This window comes from Plasmodium yoelii (assembly GCF_900002385.2).
Source record: "Plasmodium yoelii strain 17X genome assembly, chromosome: 3".
NCBI classification, from domain to species: Eukaryota; Apicomplexa; class Aconoidasida; order Haemosporida; family Plasmodiidae; genus Plasmodium; species Plasmodium yoelii.
This window is the reverse complement of record NC_036175.2, coordinates 123,212-144,907: the sequence shown is the minus strand read 5'-3', so window position 1 is coordinate 144,907 and position 21,696 is coordinate 123,212. Positions and strand designations below refer to the sequence as shown.

General features: G+C 22.3%; 8 protein-coding genes across 8 annotated transcripts; 6 read left to right on the top strand and 2 right to left on the bottom strand.

The window, feature by feature from the left end:
• Positions 1-138: 138 nt before the first annotated feature.
• Positions 139-2,487, bottom strand: PY17X_0303600 (conserved Plasmodium protein, unknown function; the record flags this gene model as incomplete). Its single annotated transcript, XM_022954933.1, has 6 exons — positions 139-210; positions 355-515; positions 615-783; positions 929-1,024; positions 1,125-1,218; positions 1,343-2,487. 6 exons carry the CDS (start codon positions 2,485-2,487, stop codon positions 139-141), a joined length of 1,737 nt encoding a protein of 578 aa, XP_022811433.1.
• Positions 2,488-3,448: 961 nt separating this feature from the next.
• On the top strand, positions 3,449-4,492 carry PY17X_0303500 (MORN repeat protein, putative; the record flags this gene model as incomplete). Its single annotated transcript, XM_022954932.1, has 4 exons — positions 3,449-3,506; positions 3,615-3,791; positions 3,972-4,105; positions 4,277-4,492. The coding sequence occupies 4 exons, from the start codon at positions 3,449-3,451 to the stop codon at positions 4,490-4,492; spliced, it is 585 nt and encodes a 194-aa protein (XP_022811432.1).
• Positions 4,493-4,816: 324 nt separating this feature from the next.
• On the top strand, positions 4,817-6,799 carry PY17X_0303400 (conserved Plasmodium protein, unknown function; the record flags this gene model as incomplete). The annotated part of the gene is made up of 5 exons (XM_022954931.1): positions 4,817-4,818; positions 4,954-5,174; positions 5,270-5,293; positions 5,441-5,917; positions 6,066-6,799. Coding segments are annotated over 5 exons (1,458 nt in total).
• Positions 6,800-7,487: 688 nt separating this feature from the next.
• On the bottom strand, positions 7,488-8,922 carry PY17X_0303300 (methlytransferase; the record flags this gene model as incomplete). The annotated part of the gene is made up of 2 exons (XM_722527.1): positions 7,488-8,509; positions 8,796-8,922. 2 exons carry the CDS (start codon positions 8,920-8,922, stop codon positions 7,488-7,490), a joined length of 1,149 nt encoding a protein of 382 aa, XP_727620.1.
• A 634-nt stretch (positions 8,923-9,556) lies between these two features.
• PY17X_0303200 (3'-5' exonuclease, putative) lies at positions 9,557-10,789 on the top strand (the record flags this gene model as incomplete). Its single annotated transcript, XM_722526.1, has 1 exon — positions 9,557-10,789. The coding sequence occupies one exon, from the start codon at positions 9,557-9,559 to the stop codon at positions 10,787-10,789; it is 1,233 nt and encodes a 410-aa protein (XP_727619.1).
• A 1,918-nt stretch (positions 10,790-12,707) lies between these two features.
• PY17X_0303100 (hexose transporter) lies at positions 12,708-14,225 on the top strand (the record flags this gene model as incomplete). The annotated part of the gene is made up of 1 exon (XM_722525.1): positions 12,708-14,225. The coding sequence occupies one exon, from the start codon at positions 12,708-12,710 to the stop codon at positions 14,223-14,225; it is 1,518 nt and encodes a 505-aa protein (XP_727618.1).
• Positions 14,226-15,505: 1,280 nt separating this feature from the next.
• PY17X_0303000 (uncharacterized protein) lies at positions 15,506-18,742 on the top strand (the record flags this gene model as incomplete). Its single annotated transcript, XM_722524.2, has 1 exon — positions 15,506-18,742. One exon carries the CDS (start codon positions 15,506-15,508, stop codon positions 18,740-18,742), a length of 3,237 nt encoding a protein of 1,078 aa, XP_727617.2.
• Positions 18,743-20,052: 1,310 nt separating this feature from the next.
• On the top strand, positions 20,053-21,285 carry PY17X_0302900 (aminotransferase classes I and II; the record flags this gene model as incomplete). The annotated part of the gene is made up of 1 exon (XM_722523.1): positions 20,053-21,285. One exon carries the CDS (start codon positions 20,053-20,055, stop codon positions 21,283-21,285), a length of 1,233 nt encoding a protein of 410 aa, XP_727616.1.
• Positions 21,286-21,696: the final 411 nt, after the last annotated feature.

Below are 21,696 nucleotides of genomic sequence, written 5' to 3'. Positions count from 1 at the left end.
TTATATATTAATTTTGAGCTAATAAAATGTGAACTCTTCAAGCTAAATAAATGGGCTATCGATTTTTTTTTATATTCTCATAAAATACAAAACGGTTGGTTGATTTATTTTTGCAACTCATATGAAATTATAAATTTGTCAATTTGGTTGCCGCTCAGTTAAACAAATATTGAATTCTCCAGATTGGTGAGAAAACAGGTCTTTTATGTTCTACAAAAAAAAAATATGATCATAAAATATGGTCATAAAATATGCACAATTTTTTTTTTTTTTTAAATGTTATGTACAAGGAATAATGTATTAAAAAAGACTTTTGCATTATTTTAAAGTGTGCAATATCAAATTGCAACTAACCAATATGTTCATTCCATTTTTTTCGATAAATAAAAGATTAAGATCATATTCTTTTTGTAAATATGATAATTTTCTATTAATGTAGTTTTTTATTTTTTTTAAAACGTCATCCATATTCATATTTTCACTAATTTTCAGTGGTATTTTAACATTTATTTTTTCTGAACAAGTAAGAAAAAAAAGTGAAAAAAAAAAAATAATTGTAGTAAAAAATGTAGAATATATTATATACATATATAGGTACATGAATGTGCGCCTACCGTTAGACATACAAAATGTAAAATGACCATTTTCCATTTTACGCTTTTCATGTTGATAATTTTTCTCATCACATAATTTTTTATCAATTTTATGAATTTCCTTTTGTCTAAATAAACAAATATTTAAAAATGAGTCCTCAATTAATTCATTTGCTAAGAATGGGACAATCTGGAATAAAAAAAAAAAAAAGAGAAATAATGGTTTTCAATAAAAAAATATATAATATATATACTGATAGTTTTGACCAGACTATGATCAATATTTTTGTTATCGTTTTGTTAATATTATATTTTTTTTTTTTCATAAATCTTACATTGTTTATTAATAAAAGAGATAAAATTTTTTTTAACAAAATTTGTATGACATTATTTTCCCATATTAATTGTTTAGAAATGTTAAACTCCTCTATCTAAGATGTTTGTAAATATAAAAAAAAAAAAGATAAATGAATATTTTCACATTTTTCATGTAAATATTTATATTTTACATTATGCATGTTTTGGAAATACCTTCTTGACATATTCGATATTATTTTGCATTATCGAATTTACAAGAGTAGACGAATTGGAGAATATCTTCATTTTATTAAAAATGTTGAGATATCTAAAAAATAAAAAGGATAATAAAAAAGTGAACAGTTAGGGCATGTCTACATTTTAGCATTGTCTATATATATATATGACGAAAAAACAAAATTGCAAAATAGGATAACAAATTTTTAGAATACCCTGAGATTGTTTCGATTCTATCCATGAAATTCAAATTATTGTTCTGACATTTTACTAACTGAGAATATATTTGTTTATTATTTTGGTCATTTAAATTTATAGACATTTTTGTTAATTCTATTTGTTGAATATTTTGTTCATATGTTATTTGTATAATTGCTTGATATATTATTTTTTTTGTTATACATTTTGAAAACGTTTTTAAATTTTCTTCTTCATATTGCATATTTGTTTGAGTAAAAATATCATGTTTATTATTTTTTTTTTCTACTTTAATTTTTTCATATAAAAATGATTTATCATTAACTAAATTTTTTAATTCTTCGTTTGTTTCTGTTATATTGGATGTCTTATCAGAATATTCTTTTTTAGTTATTGGTGATATTAATATGTTTTTATAATTATTATAAGTATTTTTTTTATTTACACTTTTTTTTATGTTTACGAATTTTGAGCTAGTTGATATGTTAGGTCTTACTTTTCCACTATTAAGATTGGCATCGCTATTTTTTTTGTATTTTTGTTCATATTTATCAGTATTATTTGTAACAGAATTTATATTATTATTTTTTATTTTTAAATTTTTATTTATAAATGTATTGTAAATAATTGAATGAATTTCTTTATCATTATCAATTGGTACATCCTTTTCTTTGATGACTTTAAAATTTTTATTCTGAACAGGACAGGAATATTGATGGCTATTTTTTGAATATGTGATATTACAGTGGCTATTATTATTATTTTTTTTTTTTTCAAGAGATAATAAATCTGAGACAAAATTATTTTTTTCGTCATAATTGACATTATAAGGATTTGTAAAATTTGTATTTTTAAAAATTTTGTTAGATTTCGCATTTTTTTTATTTTCATTTAAATTGTTATACACATAACTAACACTATTTATATCGGCATTTATTAAAGTGGTGTCGATTTTATTTGGGTCGAGAAATTTGTTGTCTTTTATTCCGTTCCCCTTTATTTCGTTCTCCCTTATTTTATTATGGGTAGCTACTATTTTAACATTTTTCTTACATGATGAAATATCATTTTGAAACTGTGGTTCTTTAGTTTGAGTTTTTTTTTTTTCGAAATCTCTTTTTGGTGATTTGTTAATATTATTTTCTCTTCCCCTCAAACTCATTTTTTTTTATTAAAATGAATTTTAAAATAAACGTTAAAATTTACACATTAGATGTAGAGATAAAAAGAATAGAAAAAAGTGGAGAATTAAATATATGACAATTTAATAATTGTATCATATTCTTTTCAAAAAAATAAATATTAACATAATATGTATATATAAGAGTAGCAAACAAAATTATAATAATAAACACAATAACATTTTTCTTTACGAATAAAATACAATGCACTTTTGGATATAGAATATAAATTCCTTGTGCTCTTTTACATTTTATTGTGTTAAAATATTAAAAGATATTTTAAAATATGTAGAAATATATATATAGTTAGTTTTTATGTATTTTATATATTATGCATAATGCATATTTTGGATGACTTCTTTTTTTCTCTATTTTATTGTGTGCATATAGATAAGGCGTTTCAAAAAAATAAATAATTATGTATTATATTTTATTATATTTTTTATTATATGTATAATATTAGCCCTTTGAAGACAAGCATTTTTCATGGGGTAAGTCAATTTAGGAGAATATTTACATTTTAGAAAAAAAAATTAAAGAAATATAAATATTTATATTGGACATATTTTGTGATATTTTTTATGAACGATAATTATTTTTAGATAATGAAAAGATTCTAGTGTGTCTATCTCTCCACCATTTTACTTATTTATATAAATGAATTTTTAAATACATTTCTTAAAGCCCGACCCGATAAAATTGTGAAGCAATAAGATAGGGAAACAGTAAAAGCTTAGCCCATTCAAGTATCATAAATAGGTACACATTAAAGTATCATTAAATAGTCAGCATAAATAGCTAGCTTAAATGGCTAGCTTAAATAGTCAGATTAAATGGCTAGCTTAAAATTATATATACTGGAGTTAAATGTGTATGATTTGCTTGCCTATATAAATGAAAACAGGAAAAACAATAAATTTAGTTCCTCTTTAAAATTAAAAAATGAGCAAAGATATAGTTGAAAAAAGTGAGTGTGAAGAGTTTGACAAAAATTATACAGGTAAAATATTTTATCTAATTTATTTATTTTGCATAAATATTTAAATGTGTACATATATTCATTTTTTGAATAAACATGAGATGAAATGGTTCTTAAATTAAATAAAAGGAATTGCCACTATAACATATAAAAATGGAGATAAATTTATCGGATCGTTTTGTAATGGAGAAAGATCAAGTGGGAAATATTTTTATTCACAAAATAGAATATATGAGGGTTCATATTTTAGTGGAAAAAAACAAGGTTTGGGACGGCTTGTAAAAAGTTCAAATGATTTTTATTATGGTAATTAAAAATAAAAAAACAACAACATTTATCTGAAAAAGGAGAGTATTATTTAGCTATAAATTATTCGACTTGAAGCATTTCAAATATGTACATATATTATAAGAAATATTTCTTCTGTATTATTTATTTTGTATTACTTACTCTGTATTATTTATTCTGTATATTTTTTTTTTTAAGGAAATTTTGAAAAAGGAAAAAAAAACGGATTGGGGTTTCAAAAATATCCAAATAATGACTTTTATTATGGAGAATGGAAAAATAATAAAAAGCATGGAAAAGGAATATACTATTTTTCAAATTCTAAAGAATATGTAAAAAAAAATTATATTTATTTTTGAGCATATTTTTAGAGACTGTCTTATTACATAAATGTGTACTTTTACACGCATAAAACGTATATGCATAAAACGTATATTCATATGTATTGATGTGATTATATATAATGTGATTATATATGGACGCATTCCTTTACATCTATGCAGTATTCTGGTGAATGGTGCAAAGGTAATTTTGTTAGTGGGACGTGGCATATTTCTGGAAATATAAAATATGTCGGAACCTTTTTCAAGAATAAGCCAAAATATAATGGAAGTTTTTTTTTTACGAATGAATCGAAAATATGTGTTTTTTATGAACAATTAGTTAATCTCTCTAGTGATAATGCTAATAATGTGGATCTATTTTGGAAATATTTATAAATTATTATTTTATTTGATCCCATATTTTTTTTTTTTTTCTAAATAAAAGTATCTATGTGTGCAATATGTATTATATTTTTTAAAATAACATTTTTTCTCTTTTTTTTATTTATATAATAATATTTTTAAATGTAATTATTTTTTTCGATATTTTGTCCAATGTATTAAGATATAATTTTTTGAATCTTTAAATAAAGACAATATAAATAATTTATAATTAAAATAATAAAATTCATTTTTTTTTTTTTTCTCGTTTCTATATTTTGTGAATGAGTATACTATACAATAATATTACGATCGTTTTTCAAAAAAGTCAAAAGAAATATGTAAGAAAAAAGGCAAAATAAAGAAAAATAAAGCAAAATAAAATATGCAAGTTCCATTTGGTCATAATTAATTGTCCTCTTTTTTTTTTTCCTTTTCCTTTTCTTCTTTTTAAATAATTCCAATTCATTTTATAGGGCTAACAGACATTTAGAAAAAGCGAATATAATACCTGAAAAATGTTTATCAATAATAGATGATGCTATCAATAAATATTCGATAAATTCTTTTAATTATAAATATACGAAAAATGTGTTAGAGTTAGAAGAAATAGATAATCAAAGTGATGCAACACTTTTTTTTAATGACAATTCAGATGAAGAATCAGAATTAAAGACATACAGTTCGATCTTAATTGGTATGTATTTTCCATAAACATATTTTTATTTTTTGTTAATTTTATCACTATTTTTATTATACAATATATATATATGTATTCTTTTTTAGATGGAGAGAATACCACATGGAATTTCACAAGTATATAATTTAATTTCAAATAAAATTTATTTATTATATTTAAGCATAAGCATGTTCCTAAAATATAAAATAATTTTCTTCCATTATATATGTACAACTTTAGTAATACATTTAACAATTTTATAATAATATTTATATTTCATATAGATGATTCTAAATTTGCATCTAATGTGAATCCAGTAATGAATAAAAGGATAATAAATGACACAAACATAAATAAAAATATTTTGGAAATTTTAAAACATGTACAAAAATTAAATAAGTCGAATCAAATTAATCATTTTATAAGAAAAATGGAATATAATGAAATAAAAGAAATGATATTCATAAATACAAAAATGGTTACAAATTCAATTAAAAAAATATATAACATATTAAATAATTTTGTAAAAAATAAGACAATGCATATAAATAATAATACAGAATATAATTCTTTATATGGTAATTATATAAAGAATAAATCGCAAAATTATTATAAAAAAAATAAGACAATATTTAAGAAATATATAATTTTACAAAAATACTACAAAAAAATATGTCAAAAATATAAAGAAGAAAATGAATATTTAAAAAATCAAATTTTAGCAAAAAAAAACCACGACCAAAATGGTTGGAAAAATGGAGGTACATGGGCTTGTTAAAAATGTTTCTCTATTCTTGTCAATTTTGTGTAAATTTTGTGTAAATTTTGTGTAAATTTTGTGTAAATTTTGTGTAAATTTTGTGTAAATTTTTATCTATTTTTTCCATTTTTGCCAATTTCTTTTTTTAGCGAAGGGGGATAAAAAAAAAGACAAAAATGTTATATCCGGAATAAACCATAATATAATAAATGAAACAATTAAAGATCATAATTTAATAGATATAAATTATAAAAAAAATAATAGGAAAAATTTGTATCCAAAAAAAAATAAGTTAATAAATTGGAAAAGGGTAAAAGAATATACAGAATGTAGTGAGACAGAACATTTTATAAAAAAAGATGAAAAAAATATATGCACTAACAATTATTTAACTATATCAAAAAATGAAGATACAGAAGATTGCAATGTTGTAAAAAATATAATTCCATTATCAACGGGTTCCTTAGTTGGCCTTAATTTAAATCAATCCGAGAAAGAAGCACCAATTGTTTCTGAACAGGGTACTATTCCGTCTCGGGGGCGTGCAGAAAATGAAGAAAATGAAGATGTAGAAAATGCAGCAGATGCAGAAAATGAAGAAGATGCAGAAAATGCAGCAGATGCAGAAAATGAAGAAAATGAAGATGTGGAAAATGAAGAAGCTGTAGAAGATGTAGAAAATGAAGAAGATGCAGAAAATGCAGAAGATGCAGCAGATGCAGAATATGTAGAAGATGCAGACGATGCAGTAGATGCAGAACTATATATGGCTGAAGATGACGAAGTGAACAATGGAATGATTGAAGTTACGGATTTAAAATTTGAATCTGATAATGTAGATAAAAGGGAGCCAATAGTAGATGATGAGAATGGTAAACAATAAAATCAGCAATTATTAAAAAACACAAAAAAGGTTGTTTCATATAATATAAAAGAAAAGGGTATTGTAAAACGTGGAAAAATTAATAGATGTATATATATATATATATGTTGAGATAGGTCATATTACTGTACTCTTTTAAAGACCTAGAAAAGTGTAACAACAAGATGGGACCGAAATGAATATTGATTAAGAATAAATAAAATATTCATATTCTATTTATGAATAAATGATAATAAAGGGGCTTAAATTTTTTGAGACAATATTCCTTTATTTATTTCATATTCACAAAAATCATATCAGAATGAAAATCGCCCTAATGAACTACCATTTCTCGAAATGTGAAATGGGCAAATAATTATTTAAAAAATACATAAAATTAATAACACTATTTTGTATGTGTTTTGTTACCAAAAAAGGGGTGAAAAAATAAAAAATAAAAAAATAAAAAATAAAAAATAAAAAAATAAAAAATATGCATATTTATACTCATTTATGGTTAGTGTGCACGTGCATATAATAAATAGGGTTATTGTAGAAAGGAAGAATTTTATAACTTTTTTTTCTTGTATTGTTCGATATATTTTTTGTTCAATTCTTTGTGTGTATAACAATATGTTTACCTTTTTGTATATTTGTTATAAAAAAAAAAAAAAATATTTAAACTTGATTGTGTAAGTATTGTATTTCTTTAATTTAATTTATAAGCAGAATGAATTGCAACAATACCAAATGTCATAGTTGTATATGAAATATTTTTAAAATTACATTGACACATCAATTGAGATAATTCATTTGGTGTTAAAAATGTTTGTATACTTTCAGCAAGATATTTATATGCATGTTCATTGTTTGCTATATATTTTCCAAGTAGTGGAATATAATTATTTAAATAAAATTTATAAAATGTATTTATAACATTACATTCTAATTTACTAAACTCTAAACAAAGAAGTCTTCCCCCTGGTTTTAAAACACGATACATTTCATTCAATGCTTTAGAAATATTTGTAAAATTTCTTATTCCAAATGATAAGGTAATTACATCTATTGAATTATCTTCTATAGATTTTAACTCTTCTGCATTTTCAACTAGCCATGTTATATTTTTATTTAAATTTAAATTTTTTGCTTTTTCTATTCCAACATTAATCATATCATTATTTACATCACAAACAATTATATTTATTAATGGGTTTTTATAAAATTCTTCTGATATATTATTATAATTATTTTTATTATCAAATATTCTTATTTTTTCCAAGAAATATTTATATCTTTCTAAAATTCGAAAAGCTATATCACCTGTCCCACCAGCTAAATCTAATATTTTACATTTATTTGCTTTTAAATTTTTTATTTTTTCGTTATGATTTGATGATATATTTTGGTTCATACTTTCATCATTAGGGGGAGTATTATATGGGTCTACATTCATAGAGTCGTTTATAGAGTCGTTTATAGAGTCATTTATAGAGTCATTTATAGAATCATTTATAGAATCATTTATATTTGTTTGTTTTATATTATAACACTGAAATTTTAAAAATAAATCTAATTCTTTTATAAATTGATCTTTCCAACATCGATGTAGACGGAAGCTCATCAAATCATTCATGATATCATATTTATTAGAAACCTTACTAAATAAGTTATAAACAAGTTTTGATTTTATTTCTTCTGTGACTTTTTGAAATCCAAAGTTATATAATCCTATATTGAAAAAAAAAAATAATTATAGTGATAAAAATATGAACAGTCAGAAAAAAAAACAATTATAGTGATAAAAATGTGAACAGTCAGAAAAAAAAACAATTATAGTGATAAAAATATGAACAGTCAGAAATTTTTTTTTTTTTCATATTATATAGCTAAAAATTGTGTGTAACCTAATTTTTAAGTAACCATAGTCTGTTTTTTTCACAAATTTAAAAAATGTAACAATATTATAATGGATATGATATGAATATACAACTAATGTAAACATCATTTCTTTTACTTTCATTGGTATAGAAGCATTTTCCTTTATCCATGAATAAATTAATTCCATTTCTTAAAAGGTGTGGTCGAATTTTTATATTATAATAACTGTGATGGTATGAAGTACATATTTTAGTAATTGCCATTTTGTGTAATAATAATAATAATAATATAGTAAAGGAAAATAAAATGAAAAAATAAAAAAGGTGGAAAATAATGGTAAATATTGTTAAAAGTGTTTCCTTATATTATCATACAATTAAGCATATTGTATGATTTTGTTTCCATTTATAGTCACCAAATTCGAGAAAATTACCATTTTTTATTTCAAAATTATTTATGTTTCCATTTTTTGAATAAATTGTATAAAATGTCAATTAGAAATTCTCTGGTTAATGTATGCTTTATATAATTTCATCGCATGTTTTGTTCATTTTTTATAGTATTTTTTTTTTTTTTTTTTTTTTTATTGTATGAACGATAAAAATAATAGCGAAATATTTTTCTAAATGGAAATTGGTAAAGATATGTAGTGCCCAAGTTATGATACTCTTTTAATGGAAAAATGAAAGAACAAATAAAATGGCATTATAATGGTTAATAATATAGTTAGTTATAAATAATATTTTGTCAAATATGCAAATGTTTTTTAATCATATCTTATGTGAAAAAAATATTTATGTGTATAATTTTTTGCAACGTTCTACAATTGGAAATATTGTTAGCTATTTTTTATATCATTAGGGTTGGGTAAGATAGTAATAAAAAAAATAACAAAAAATGTATAGATATTTAGAAAAATGTGCAAATTGTATAAAATTAAAAAGAAGAGTTAGTAGTGCGTCCTATGGATATTTAAATTTAAACGTGAATGATAAAGTAGTACGATATTTTGAAGACTTAAAAAAAAATATAATTTATATTAATGATTCTAAAGAATGCAAAAAATATATAAATGAAATCGAACAAAATGTTATGAATGAAAATTTAAAAATAATAGGGTTAGATATTGAAGGATATAAAATAGGTAGAAATGGAACAGTAAGTATTATTCAAATATGTGCAAAGGACATATATATTTTTGATTTATATAAATGTGATAATAGTTATTTGTTTGCTAAATATTTAAAAGAGTTATTTGAAAATAAAAATATTATAAAAGTTACACATGATTGTAGAGAAGATTGTTCTATATTATTTAATCAGTATAATATTAATTTAAATAATATATTTGATACACAAATTGCATATAACTTAATTTTAAAAAAATCAAAAAAAGAATTGTATCAAATAAGTTATGATGATTTATTATATAAATGTTTATTTTTAAATAATAATCATAAAATATATTTTCATAAAATTATTTCACTTGATAATAAAATTTATTTAAAAAGACCGATATCAAAAGAGCTAATTCATTATGCTGTTCAGGACGTTTTATATTTAAAACCTTTGATGTTAAACTTAGTTGAGACTTTAAGTAATATAGAAAACGGCACTCCAAGAGCGGATACTGAAGATAGTGAAAATGATGAAGATAGTGAAAATGATGAAAATAGTGAAAATAATGAAAATAGTGAAAATAGTGAAAATAGTGAAAATAATACGAACACAAATTATGACCAAAATGGAAAGGATAATAATCTTAGCCTTGACGTATGTAAAGACACACAACACATAATCGAAAAAAATAATAATTTTCATTTTATAAATTATGTAATAGAAAAAAGCCAAAAATATATTGATTACCAACATTTAAATTCGCATATAAAAAATGAAAAACATTTACAAAAAGGAATGATAATTGAAGGAATGGTAGTTTCATGTAATAATATAAATCTTTATGTTAAATTAAATTTAAGCAAAAGGGGGGTTATAAAAAATTTTATGAACAATACATATGAAATAGGGGATATTGTTAAGTGTGTAATTTTGGATTTTTGTGAAAATGATTTTATAAAATTGGGGTTACTTGATTCATCCACTTTAGAAATGACTACCACAACCAAGTGATAGAAAATGTTCCAAAAAAAAAATATATGTACATATAGTTAATTAGCTATTTCATTATTATTATTATTGCGCTTGACAATTATTGCGATATTTATTTTTTTTAAAAAATATATGAATTGTTCAGAAATATTAGTGAAGGTGTAAATTAGGGAATGACCATTTATATAATGTGTAGACATTACATAACAAAGTTTAACTCAAATGAAGATTTTTAATTTGGCTAATATAATTTAGTGCATGCATTTAGACAAAATATTATACTCCTACACAAAGAAAGCTACACTGATTTGTTCATTTTTTTTCATTTACATTAAGTTTGTTGGATATTTATTATCATTTGATATTTGAAGTGTGTGAAGTATGCATATACATATATATATTAGGGATAATAGTATCGTGCATGCTTTATAATAATAAACAATATTGGCTGTACTATATTCGTTTTGTTTGCCATGCAGATATTTTTTAGTTTTTTGCGCATGCTTGAATGTAGAAAAGCGTGTTATTCACTTGCTCATGTGTTTTTACATTTATTTTTACATTTATTTCTATCATGTATTTTTGTCATTTATTTTTACATTTATTTTTACATTTATTTCTACCATTTTTATGTTTTCTTTTTTTATTTGTTAGATTGATTTTTGCTAAACACAATTGCAGAAATATTAGGTCAGCATAATATAGCTAGTGACTATATGTGCAAATATGTTTGTGTGTGCATTTTTTCACGAATTTTTTAAATATTGTCCTTATATATTTACCGTTATTAATTTTATCATGCAATTCATAATAAAGCATAAAAAGGGATTAAAAAGCTTGAACATGCATAAAAAAGAGGTAAAAAAATATGAATGAGTCATAAAAAAGCATAAATATAGCTAGCTATTAGCTTAAAATGACACATAAAATAAAATAAAATATTTATTAAGTATGAATAATGTAAATATATTTAACTACGGGAAATTAACACTTAATATTTTTTAAATATAATTAATAAAAAAATCAAGTCACATATTTTTTTTAAGCGTAAAAATTTATCGTTAAAGAGAGTAAAAAAATTAAGTTGGAGAAAATGCAATTATGTTAAAGATTGGAAATGCATAACAATAAATATTTTGATAAACAATACATTATATTATATATCAAAAATATTTTGATAAACAATACATTATATTATATATGCAAAAATAATTGTGATAAACAATACATTATATATGCAAAAATAATTGTGTAATGTGTAATTTATGCAATGACTAAAAGCGGATTATTAATGCCGATTATGTTTTCGAAAAAATAAAGAAATATCAGTAAATTTTAGAGAAAAATAAAGCTGCGTTTTTATTTATACATTATACATATTATATTAGTTTATGTTTATATGGAAAATATGCTTTATTATGCATCTAGAAAAAAAGAGAGAATGCATTATTATTATTATTATTAATATTATATATTGCGCACGTTAGTAAATAATATCATAATACATTATTATTTTTTATAATTAAATAAAATACGCACAAAATTGTAAACAAAAAAAAAAAAACATATATATGTATAAAATAAAAAAAAATATATATAAAAAAATATGTAAAAATATAAATTATTAAATATATGGCATGATAAAATATAAAAGTTGCATTGCTAACAAATATATTAAATGTTATTTTTTTTTTGAATGGCGAAAAATAAAATAATATTTTTAAAGTATATATGAATATTAAATAAGATTAATAAAATATATATTGTTTATTTATATAAAATACATAAAGATAAAATATTATAAATACATAAAATATTTATATTTATTTTATATGTTTTATTTGTAAGTTTAGTAATATATAAATGGTATATTACATATAAATATATAGGTTATGTATATTTAGGTAAGCAAGAAATATATGTGTATTAATACGAAAAAATGAATATATTGCGAATGGATATATTATCAAGGGGAGGGACTCAAGAGATAGAGCATAGGGATGGTTTTTTTAACACATCATTTCAATATGTTTTATCAGCATGTTTAGCATCCTTTATTTTTGGATATCAAGTTAGTGTTTTAAATACAATTAAAAGTTATATAGTAGTAGAATTTGAATGGTGTAGTACAAAAACGGATACATCATGTGAAGACAGTATACTTAAAAGTTCATTTTTATTAGCCTCAGTATTTATTGGAGCAGTTTTAGGAAGTGGATTTTCAGGATACTTAGTTAAGTTTGGAAGAAGATTTTCATTAATGGTTATATATATATTTTTTATTTTTGTAAGTATATTAACAGCTATTAGTCATCACTTCCATACAATATTATATGCTCGTTTGTTAAGTGGTTTTGGCATTGGTTTAATAACAGTAAGTGTGCCCATGTACATATCTGAAATGACTCACAAGGATAAAAAGGGAGCATATGGTGTATTGCATCAATTATTTATAACATTTGGAATCTTTGTTGCAGTTTTATTGGGACTATTTTTGGGAGATGGGCCTAAAATAAATGGCAAATCTATAGAGTTATCAAATTTTGAAATGTTTTGGTGGAGATTCATGTTTTTTTTACCCACAATAATATCTCTTCTTGGAATAATTTTATTGATTGCCTTTTACAAAGAGGAGACTCCATATTTTTTATATGAGAATGGAAATATTGAAGGTTCTAAAAATATATTGAAAAAAATATATGGTCCATCAGATGTAGATGACGCACTTAGAGCTATTAAAGATGCTATTGATCAAAATAAAGCAGCCAAAGAAAGTTCTTTATCATTATTAAGTGCCTTAAAAATACCAGCATATAGAAATGTTATAATATTAGGATGTATATTATCAGGTTTTCAACAATTTACTGGTATAAATGTATTAGTAGCAAATTCAAATGAATTATATAAAGAATTTTTAGACAAAAATTTAATAACAATATTAAGTGTCATAATGACGGCAGTTAACTTTTTGATGACATTTCCAGCTATATATATTATAGAAAAAATTGGAAGAAAAACATTATTATTAGGAGGATGTATTGGAGTCATTTGTGCATTTTTACCAACAGTTATAGCTAGGCAAGTATGGGGTCCAACTAAGATTGTAAATGGTTTATCTATTGCTGGAACATTTCTTATGATAATATCATTTGCTGTATCATATGGTCCAGTATTATGGATATATTTACATGAAATGTATCCTTCTGAAATAAAAGATAGTGCAGCTAGTTTAGCTTCATTGATAAATTGGGTGTGTGCAATTATTGTGGTTTTTCCTTCAGACATAATTATTAAGAAATCACCTTCTATACTCTTTATGTTTTTTTCAGTAATGTGTATAATCGCATTCTTATTTATAATGTTCTTCATTAAAGAAACAAAGGGTGGTGAGATTGGAACCAGTCCTTATATTTCTCTTGAAGAAAGACAGAAACATATAGGGAAATCCAAAGTTTAATTTTGATACACATAAATCGTATAGATATATACATACAAATAAGAGAGAATAAATATTGACTTGGAAAATAACATGAACAAACCGCCAATAAAATATTTTTAAAAAAAAAAAAATTTTTATATCAGTTTTTTGACTATGTATATAATAAATACCGAAATATTATGAAAACGTGCATCATTATTATTATTATTATTATTATCATCTTATTTATAATTTGTATATATTTTTTCATTTATACATTTTTTATTAACACAATTCATGCAAATAACAGTTTGTAATATGCATGTATATATATTTATATATATATTTATACATATTTGAAAACTGAAATTTAATATAGATAAATATATATTTTTTAGTTTTTATATAAATGTATGTGTCAAGTATATGTGTATGTATGTATTAAATTTAAGTGCATATGTGCATGATTCATTTTGGTTGTATATTTATAAAATCAACTAGCATATTTTGATATCTATATATATATATATTAGAAATGTTCACATTTTAAAAAATATAAATTCACACTATTATTATTAATATAGCTAAGAACCCTCTCATAAACTTGAGTATATTAACGTATATATTTTTATAATACTGTTAAAAAATAAATATAGCTTAAATTTATTTTAAGCTTGTAAGATAAGAAACAGGGTATTTGTAATTGTATCAACTGTGATGTACTAAATGTGGTGTACTAAATGTGTGATGTGGTTATTTAAGATAAGTTAAAAAAATGATAACAAATTGGATGTTAAAAATGGTTATTAAGTTTGTATAATTGATAAATAAAGATATTTGAATGGAATAATAATTTCAATTTGGTTGTTTTTGAATCATTCTCCCCTTTCAACACTACTAGGAAATTTGACTCCGTTATTATCGGATCATTTATTTTCTACATTTTTTGGTATGGTATTTTATAGGTTAAAAAAAAAAAATGTATATTTTTTAGGGTAAATATGAGTCACTTAGTTTCTATGTTTTTTGATTGTATGGTTTGGAAATTTCAATAATGCAGAGTGAAACAAAACATGTCGAGTGAAACAAAACATGTAGAGTGAAATGGTGACATACTATTTTGGCACGTGATTTGGCACGTGATTTGATACGTGATTTGATACGTGATTTTGGCACGTGATTTTATTCATTTAATATATTTTTGTTTTTTTATTTTTTATTTTTGAGAAATTATTAATGTGGTTGGATAATTAATTTGGATTTATATTTTTTTTTATTTTTTTTTTATTTTTTTATTTTTTTTTATTTTTTTTTTTCGAATGATATACAATGGAATGTCAAAATATGGCAATTTCCGAAAATTATTTTTACTATTTATATTCATATCAGTAGTAAATTGTGGAATACCAGGTTTGCATAAATGGGTAATAAATAATTTTCCTAGTTGTGTGAAAATCGTTCAAAAAAATAAATTGCTAGACGTTGATAATTGCATAAATAAGAATGAAGAAATAAAAAAGGGGATGAAAAGGGAGATGCAAAGGGGGATAGATTCCAGAATAGATTCCAGAATAGATGGTAGAATAGATTCCAGAATAGATGCCAGAATAGATTCCAGAATAGATGGTAGAATAGATTCCAGAATAGATGCCAGAATAGATGCCAGAATAGATGCCAGAGCAGATGCCAGAAGAGATGGCAGAGATGACCACAAAATATTAGACGTTGACAATTTGTTATTTGATTTAAATCAATTATTACATAAAGCAAATGTTGAATTTCGTAGTTATAACAATTATTTTTCTAAACTTTCAAATTTAATAAAAAATGTATTAAAAAAATTTCATCCAAAAAAAAATGTGATTTTTGCCATTGATGGGATATGCCCATTTTCGAAATTAAAATTGCAAATAAAAAGAAGAGCAAAAATAAAATCTAAAGAAGATAAAAATATCATAAATGATATAACTTGTGGAAGTATATTTATAAAAAAAATTGGACAGTTTCTTATAAATTTTGTAAAATGGTTAGCATCTCTTGAAAAATATAATCATGTCAAATTTTATATCTCAACCGATAAAGAGGTGGGAGAAGGGGAATTGAAACTTATGAACTGGATAGCTAGTTATGTTAAGAATGGCAAAAAAGAAAGTAATAACGATTTTAAAAATGGCGAACTATTAAAATGTCCAAATTATGATAAAACAGATTCTAAACGAGAAGAAGAATCCTTTGTTGTAGTAGGTGCAGATGCAGATTTGCTATTACAATGTTTGGCATTAAAAAATATACGAAATGTGTATATATATACATATCAGACATTTTATTTAAATATGGATAATTGTTTTTTATTTAAAAAAGAAAAACAGTTAATAGACAATCCAAGAGAAAATAAAGATGACGAAATAGTAAGGGAAACTTGTTATGTTGAAAATAATTTAATAGATTCAGGGAAAAAAGTTATTAACAATTTAGAAAATATTAAAAAAGTAGAGAGGAAAAAAATCACAGTTTTATATAACTTAAATATATTTATTAATTTATTTAAAAATAAATATCCTATCTTTTTTAATCAAATAAAACGAGATTTATTAATTTTATTTATTTTAAAGGGAAACGATTATTTACCAAAAGTTAGGGAAGGAAATTTTAGCGTTTTTTTTGAAGCGTATTTTAAAATGTTAAAAGATAATATGAAAAAGGAAACCGAAGGAAAAGAAAGAAAAGAAAAAAATAATGTGAAGGATGTGAAGAATGTGAAGAATGTGGAGAATGTGAAGAATGTGGAGAATACAACATATAATGGATTTTTAAATAAAAATTGTGAATTGAATCGAAAAGAATTTTTAAAATTTCTGAATTATGTTCAGAAGGTTATTAATTTTTCAAGTAGCTATTTAAGTAGAAATATGGAAGAAGGAAATTGTTTAAATTTGGAAAATAATTTTGAATTTAAGGAAAACCAACTTTATTTACCTTTATATCTTTTAAACGAAATTTTAAAAAAAAAATTAATTCAAAATGGAAATATAGATATACAAGTTGAGAGAGATGACAAAGGGTTATACACATGCAAGTTAGTGTATTTAAAAAGTGGGGAAACAAAAAGTGAGGCAACAAAAAATGAGGCGGTAAAAAGTGGGGCAGTAAAAAATGAGGCGGTAAAAAGTGGGGCAGTAAAAAGTGGGGCGGTAAAAAGTGGGGCGGTAAAAAATGAGGCAACAAAATATTATTACGGAGTTTCAAAAAGGAAAAAAATAGCTATGCATATAGCATCCTGTAAATTTATAGAAAATGACCTTCCTTTATTTATAAAATATATTGATTTTAATTTATTAAAAAATACTATTAAAGAAATTGATAGGATAGATGATATAAATTTGGATAAATTAAAAGTGGGGGGGGATGGAAATTGTAATACAGATAAAGAAATTCATAAATTAGAAAATTCCGAAAGCAGAAATAAAAATGAAGAAAATAATTTTAGTGAATTAGAAATGAATATATTTACAAAAGATGATGAAAAAGAAGACAGGAAAATGGAAATATATTTAAAAAAATTTTACACAAAAAATTGTAAAAAAAAAAAAAATTATGAACAAGACATGAAAATATGTGAAAATTATATTGAGGGAATAAAATGGCTAGTTGAAATGTATACTAAAACATATTGCATAAATTTTAATTTTTTTTATAAATATTCAATTAGTCCATCTTTATTAAGTTTGTATTATTATTTATCTCAACATGATGTAAGAACTTATAACAATGATTACACAAATGTAATGCAAAATATAAATTTAAATATATTTAAAAATAATTCCGATTATTATAAATTTATTAACTTTTGTGTTAATAAATATAATGATATCAAATTGGGGCTAAGTTTGGAAAAGGAGCCAAAAAATGAGCCAAAAAATGAGATGGCAGATGTGGAAAAGGAGCCAAAAAATGAGTCAAAAATTGAGATGGCAAATTTGGAAAAGGAGTCAACCGAATTGGCTTCTTTTTCAATAGAAAGAGGAAAAGATAATGTGTGTAATTATAATGATAATAAATATTTTGAAAATATTTATGACATTTTATTATCTAAAAATATAAATGTTGTAAAAAAAAATATTGAAAAGCTTAATGAAGTATTAAAAAAAATCCCAAAGACAAAAATGATTAAATATTATTGGAATGTATATGCAAAAAAATTAAAAAAATTTTACAAAATTATATATTATAAGTCGAAAAAAATATATGTATCAAAAGTTTCATTATTTAGTATAGAATTTGAAAGAAGGTTTAATAACCCTACTAATTTATTATATAATAATAAAAGATTTCCAAATATGAAACAAAAAAATGATAATAATAATAAATCTGTAGAGGAATTAGACAATTTATATTTCGATATAAAAAATAATTATATTTATTCACATAATCATTTAAAAAAATTGAATAAAAAAAATAATAGGTTATTCACCAAAACTCAAAATATTGATACCAATACAAATAAATTCTCAAAAAGAGTAATAAAAATTAAGAGTACGAAATTTGTTTACCATTAAAATTATAAGAAGAAAAATGTTGAAAAAAAAAATGCATTCTTATTTCATTTTGACAAGAATAGGGATATAGTTTAGTAAATTTGAGCTTCTTCACCCGAATTGTTTTATATATCTATATGTTGCGGGGAGATTAAGCAATGTTCGCCATTTTACCATTTTACCATTTTACCACTTTTTCACCATTTCACCATTTTACCATTTCACCATTTCACCATTTCACCATTTTACCACTTTTTCACCATTTTTTTTGTATCCAAATTCTTTACTTTAAAACTATAAGTTCTATATAGGACTCTTTAAAATATATGTGTTTAGAATGATGATCACACAAAAGAGTTATATAATTGAATAAAATAAGGATGTGGATATTATATATATGGATACCCAATTTAATAATACAATGCTTAATCAATATGTTTTGTTATTTTACTATATAGATAATATACAACATGTTATACATGCATATTCATAGACATATTCTTTTTTTTTATTTAAAATGTGGAATTAAACAATGGATATTTTTACTTAAGAGCTATTTATAAAATAATTTTGATTTTTATCATTTTATTTATTCAAATAAAGCTAGTAATTGTATTATAATTTTTGTGAATTTTTCGTTTTGTTTTGTAAAATAAAAAAATATGCAATCTTTATCAATTTGGCGATATTCATTCATTTTGTTTATTCATTTTGTTTATTCATTTTGTTTATTCATTTTGTTTATTTATTTTATTTATTTTATTGGCAAGTTCAACTGCTACATTATTTTTATTAACAAAAAAAATGAATAGCAAAACATTTCAAGCATGTAATGATTATAAATATATTTTTATTATACTGAGTTAATTTAAAAAAAAATATTGGGTTATATATTATTCTTATTAATACAATTTTATTATCCTTTTTTCATTTTCCGAATTTGTTTATATTTTAAGCTTATGGTTAATTATTTATTTGAATTTAAACATATATATATTTGAAATTTAAAGATATTACATATTTGAAATTTAAAGATATTATATATTTGAAGTGATTTATTTGTTTATCTATCACTTACGAAACAGCGTCCAACCTATATACCATAATTATTGAATTGAATAGCAATTGCATAATTAAAAGGGATATCATAATAAGCATAAAAAATCATAAGTTTGATTAAGAGATATATAAATAGTTAAAATAAGCATTTTATTTAAAGTGTTTTAACTTTTTTAAAAGAAAAGGCGCGAGTTATAAAATATCGAAAAAATTATATTAACTTTTCTGGAATAATTTTTTAATTTTTATTTTTATTTTTATTTTTTATAATAATGGAAAAATATCTTTGTGAAATAAAAGAGATTGAAGCAGATGAGATTTTGAAAAGTATTAACGAATATAATGCAGACCCATCTAATAAAAAAGTGAATCTTTCTATTGGTGTTTGTGCAGGTAATAATGGTAGTGTTCAGATATTTAATAGTGTATTAAAAGCTGAACAAATCATAACAGAAAAGTATAAAGAAAAACCATATTTATTAAGTAATGGGGGGGATGTATTTAGTTTATTAACACAAAAATTAATATTTGGGGAAGATTCTAAATATATAAAAGAAAACAGAATAAGCACAATACAAACTATAGGAGGAACAGGAGCTATAGCTATTGCTTTGGAATTTTTAAAATGCTTCAATATATGTAACCCATCAATATATGTTACAAATATTCCATATATAAATCATGTTAATATGATAAAATCAAATAAATTTAATTTAAAATATATAAATTTTTTTGATAATAATTTAATTGATATAAATTATAATTTATTTTTAAATGATTTAAAAAATATTGATAATGAATCAATTATATTTTTACAACCTTCATGTTATAATCCATGTAGTATAAATATAAAATCCGAATATTTTGAAGAAATTACAAATATAGTTTTATTAAAAAAACATATAATTGTTTTTGATATTGCTTATCAAGGATTTGGAAATGGAGAAATAGATAATGATGTAATTTTAATTAGACAATTTCAAGAAAAAAATATTCCTTTTATAGTTTGTCAATCTTTTGCAAAAAATATGTCATTATATGGTGAACGTGCAGGTGCTTTACATATTGTGTGCAAAAATGAAAATGAAAAAAAAAAAATTTTAAGTAGCTTGTTAATAATAACTCGTAGATTTTATTCATCTCCCACTATACATACAAATAGATTAGTTTGTGAAATTTTACAAAATCCTAATTTAAAAGAAGAATGGTTAAATGAATTAAAAGAATTATCACACCATATAGCTAATATTAGGAATTTATTTTTTGATAAATTACAGCAAATTCAAAATAAATATAATTTAGATTATGATTGGAGTGTGTATAAAAAACAAGTAGGACTATTTTCTTATGTACCAATTTTTTCAGATATATTTCAAAGTCTAAAAAATCATCATATTTATATTGTTAAAACTGGACGAATAAATGTGTCAGGAATAACAATGGATAACATTGATTATATAACGGAAAAAATTTGTCTTTGCTTATCAGAGCGAGCAGCTAGCTAATTTCGCTATTAGCTACGTTTTGGCTGTTTTTTTTTTTTCACTATTAATTCATTTTATTTCGTTAGCGGTATTTTTTAATTTGCGGTATTTATTCAGTACCAGTATTTATTTTCTTGATTATTTTTTAACAAAAAAAATATTTTTATGCGACTTTGATAGAGCATACAAACTTATATGCACAAGTTTCTATATTTATTAACGCTTTTTAGTAATACCATAGCTAGCTAAAAAATAAAAAAAAAAAAATAATAAAAAAAAAAATAATAAAAAAAAAACGAAATAAATTAACATGCTTCAGCATTTACAATAAATTATTTTGTTACAATTTTGGAGGAATATAAAAATGTGCATATGCATTGATATACGTTTTTTTTTTTTTTTTTTTTTTTTGCGTGCTTTAATAATTATTCT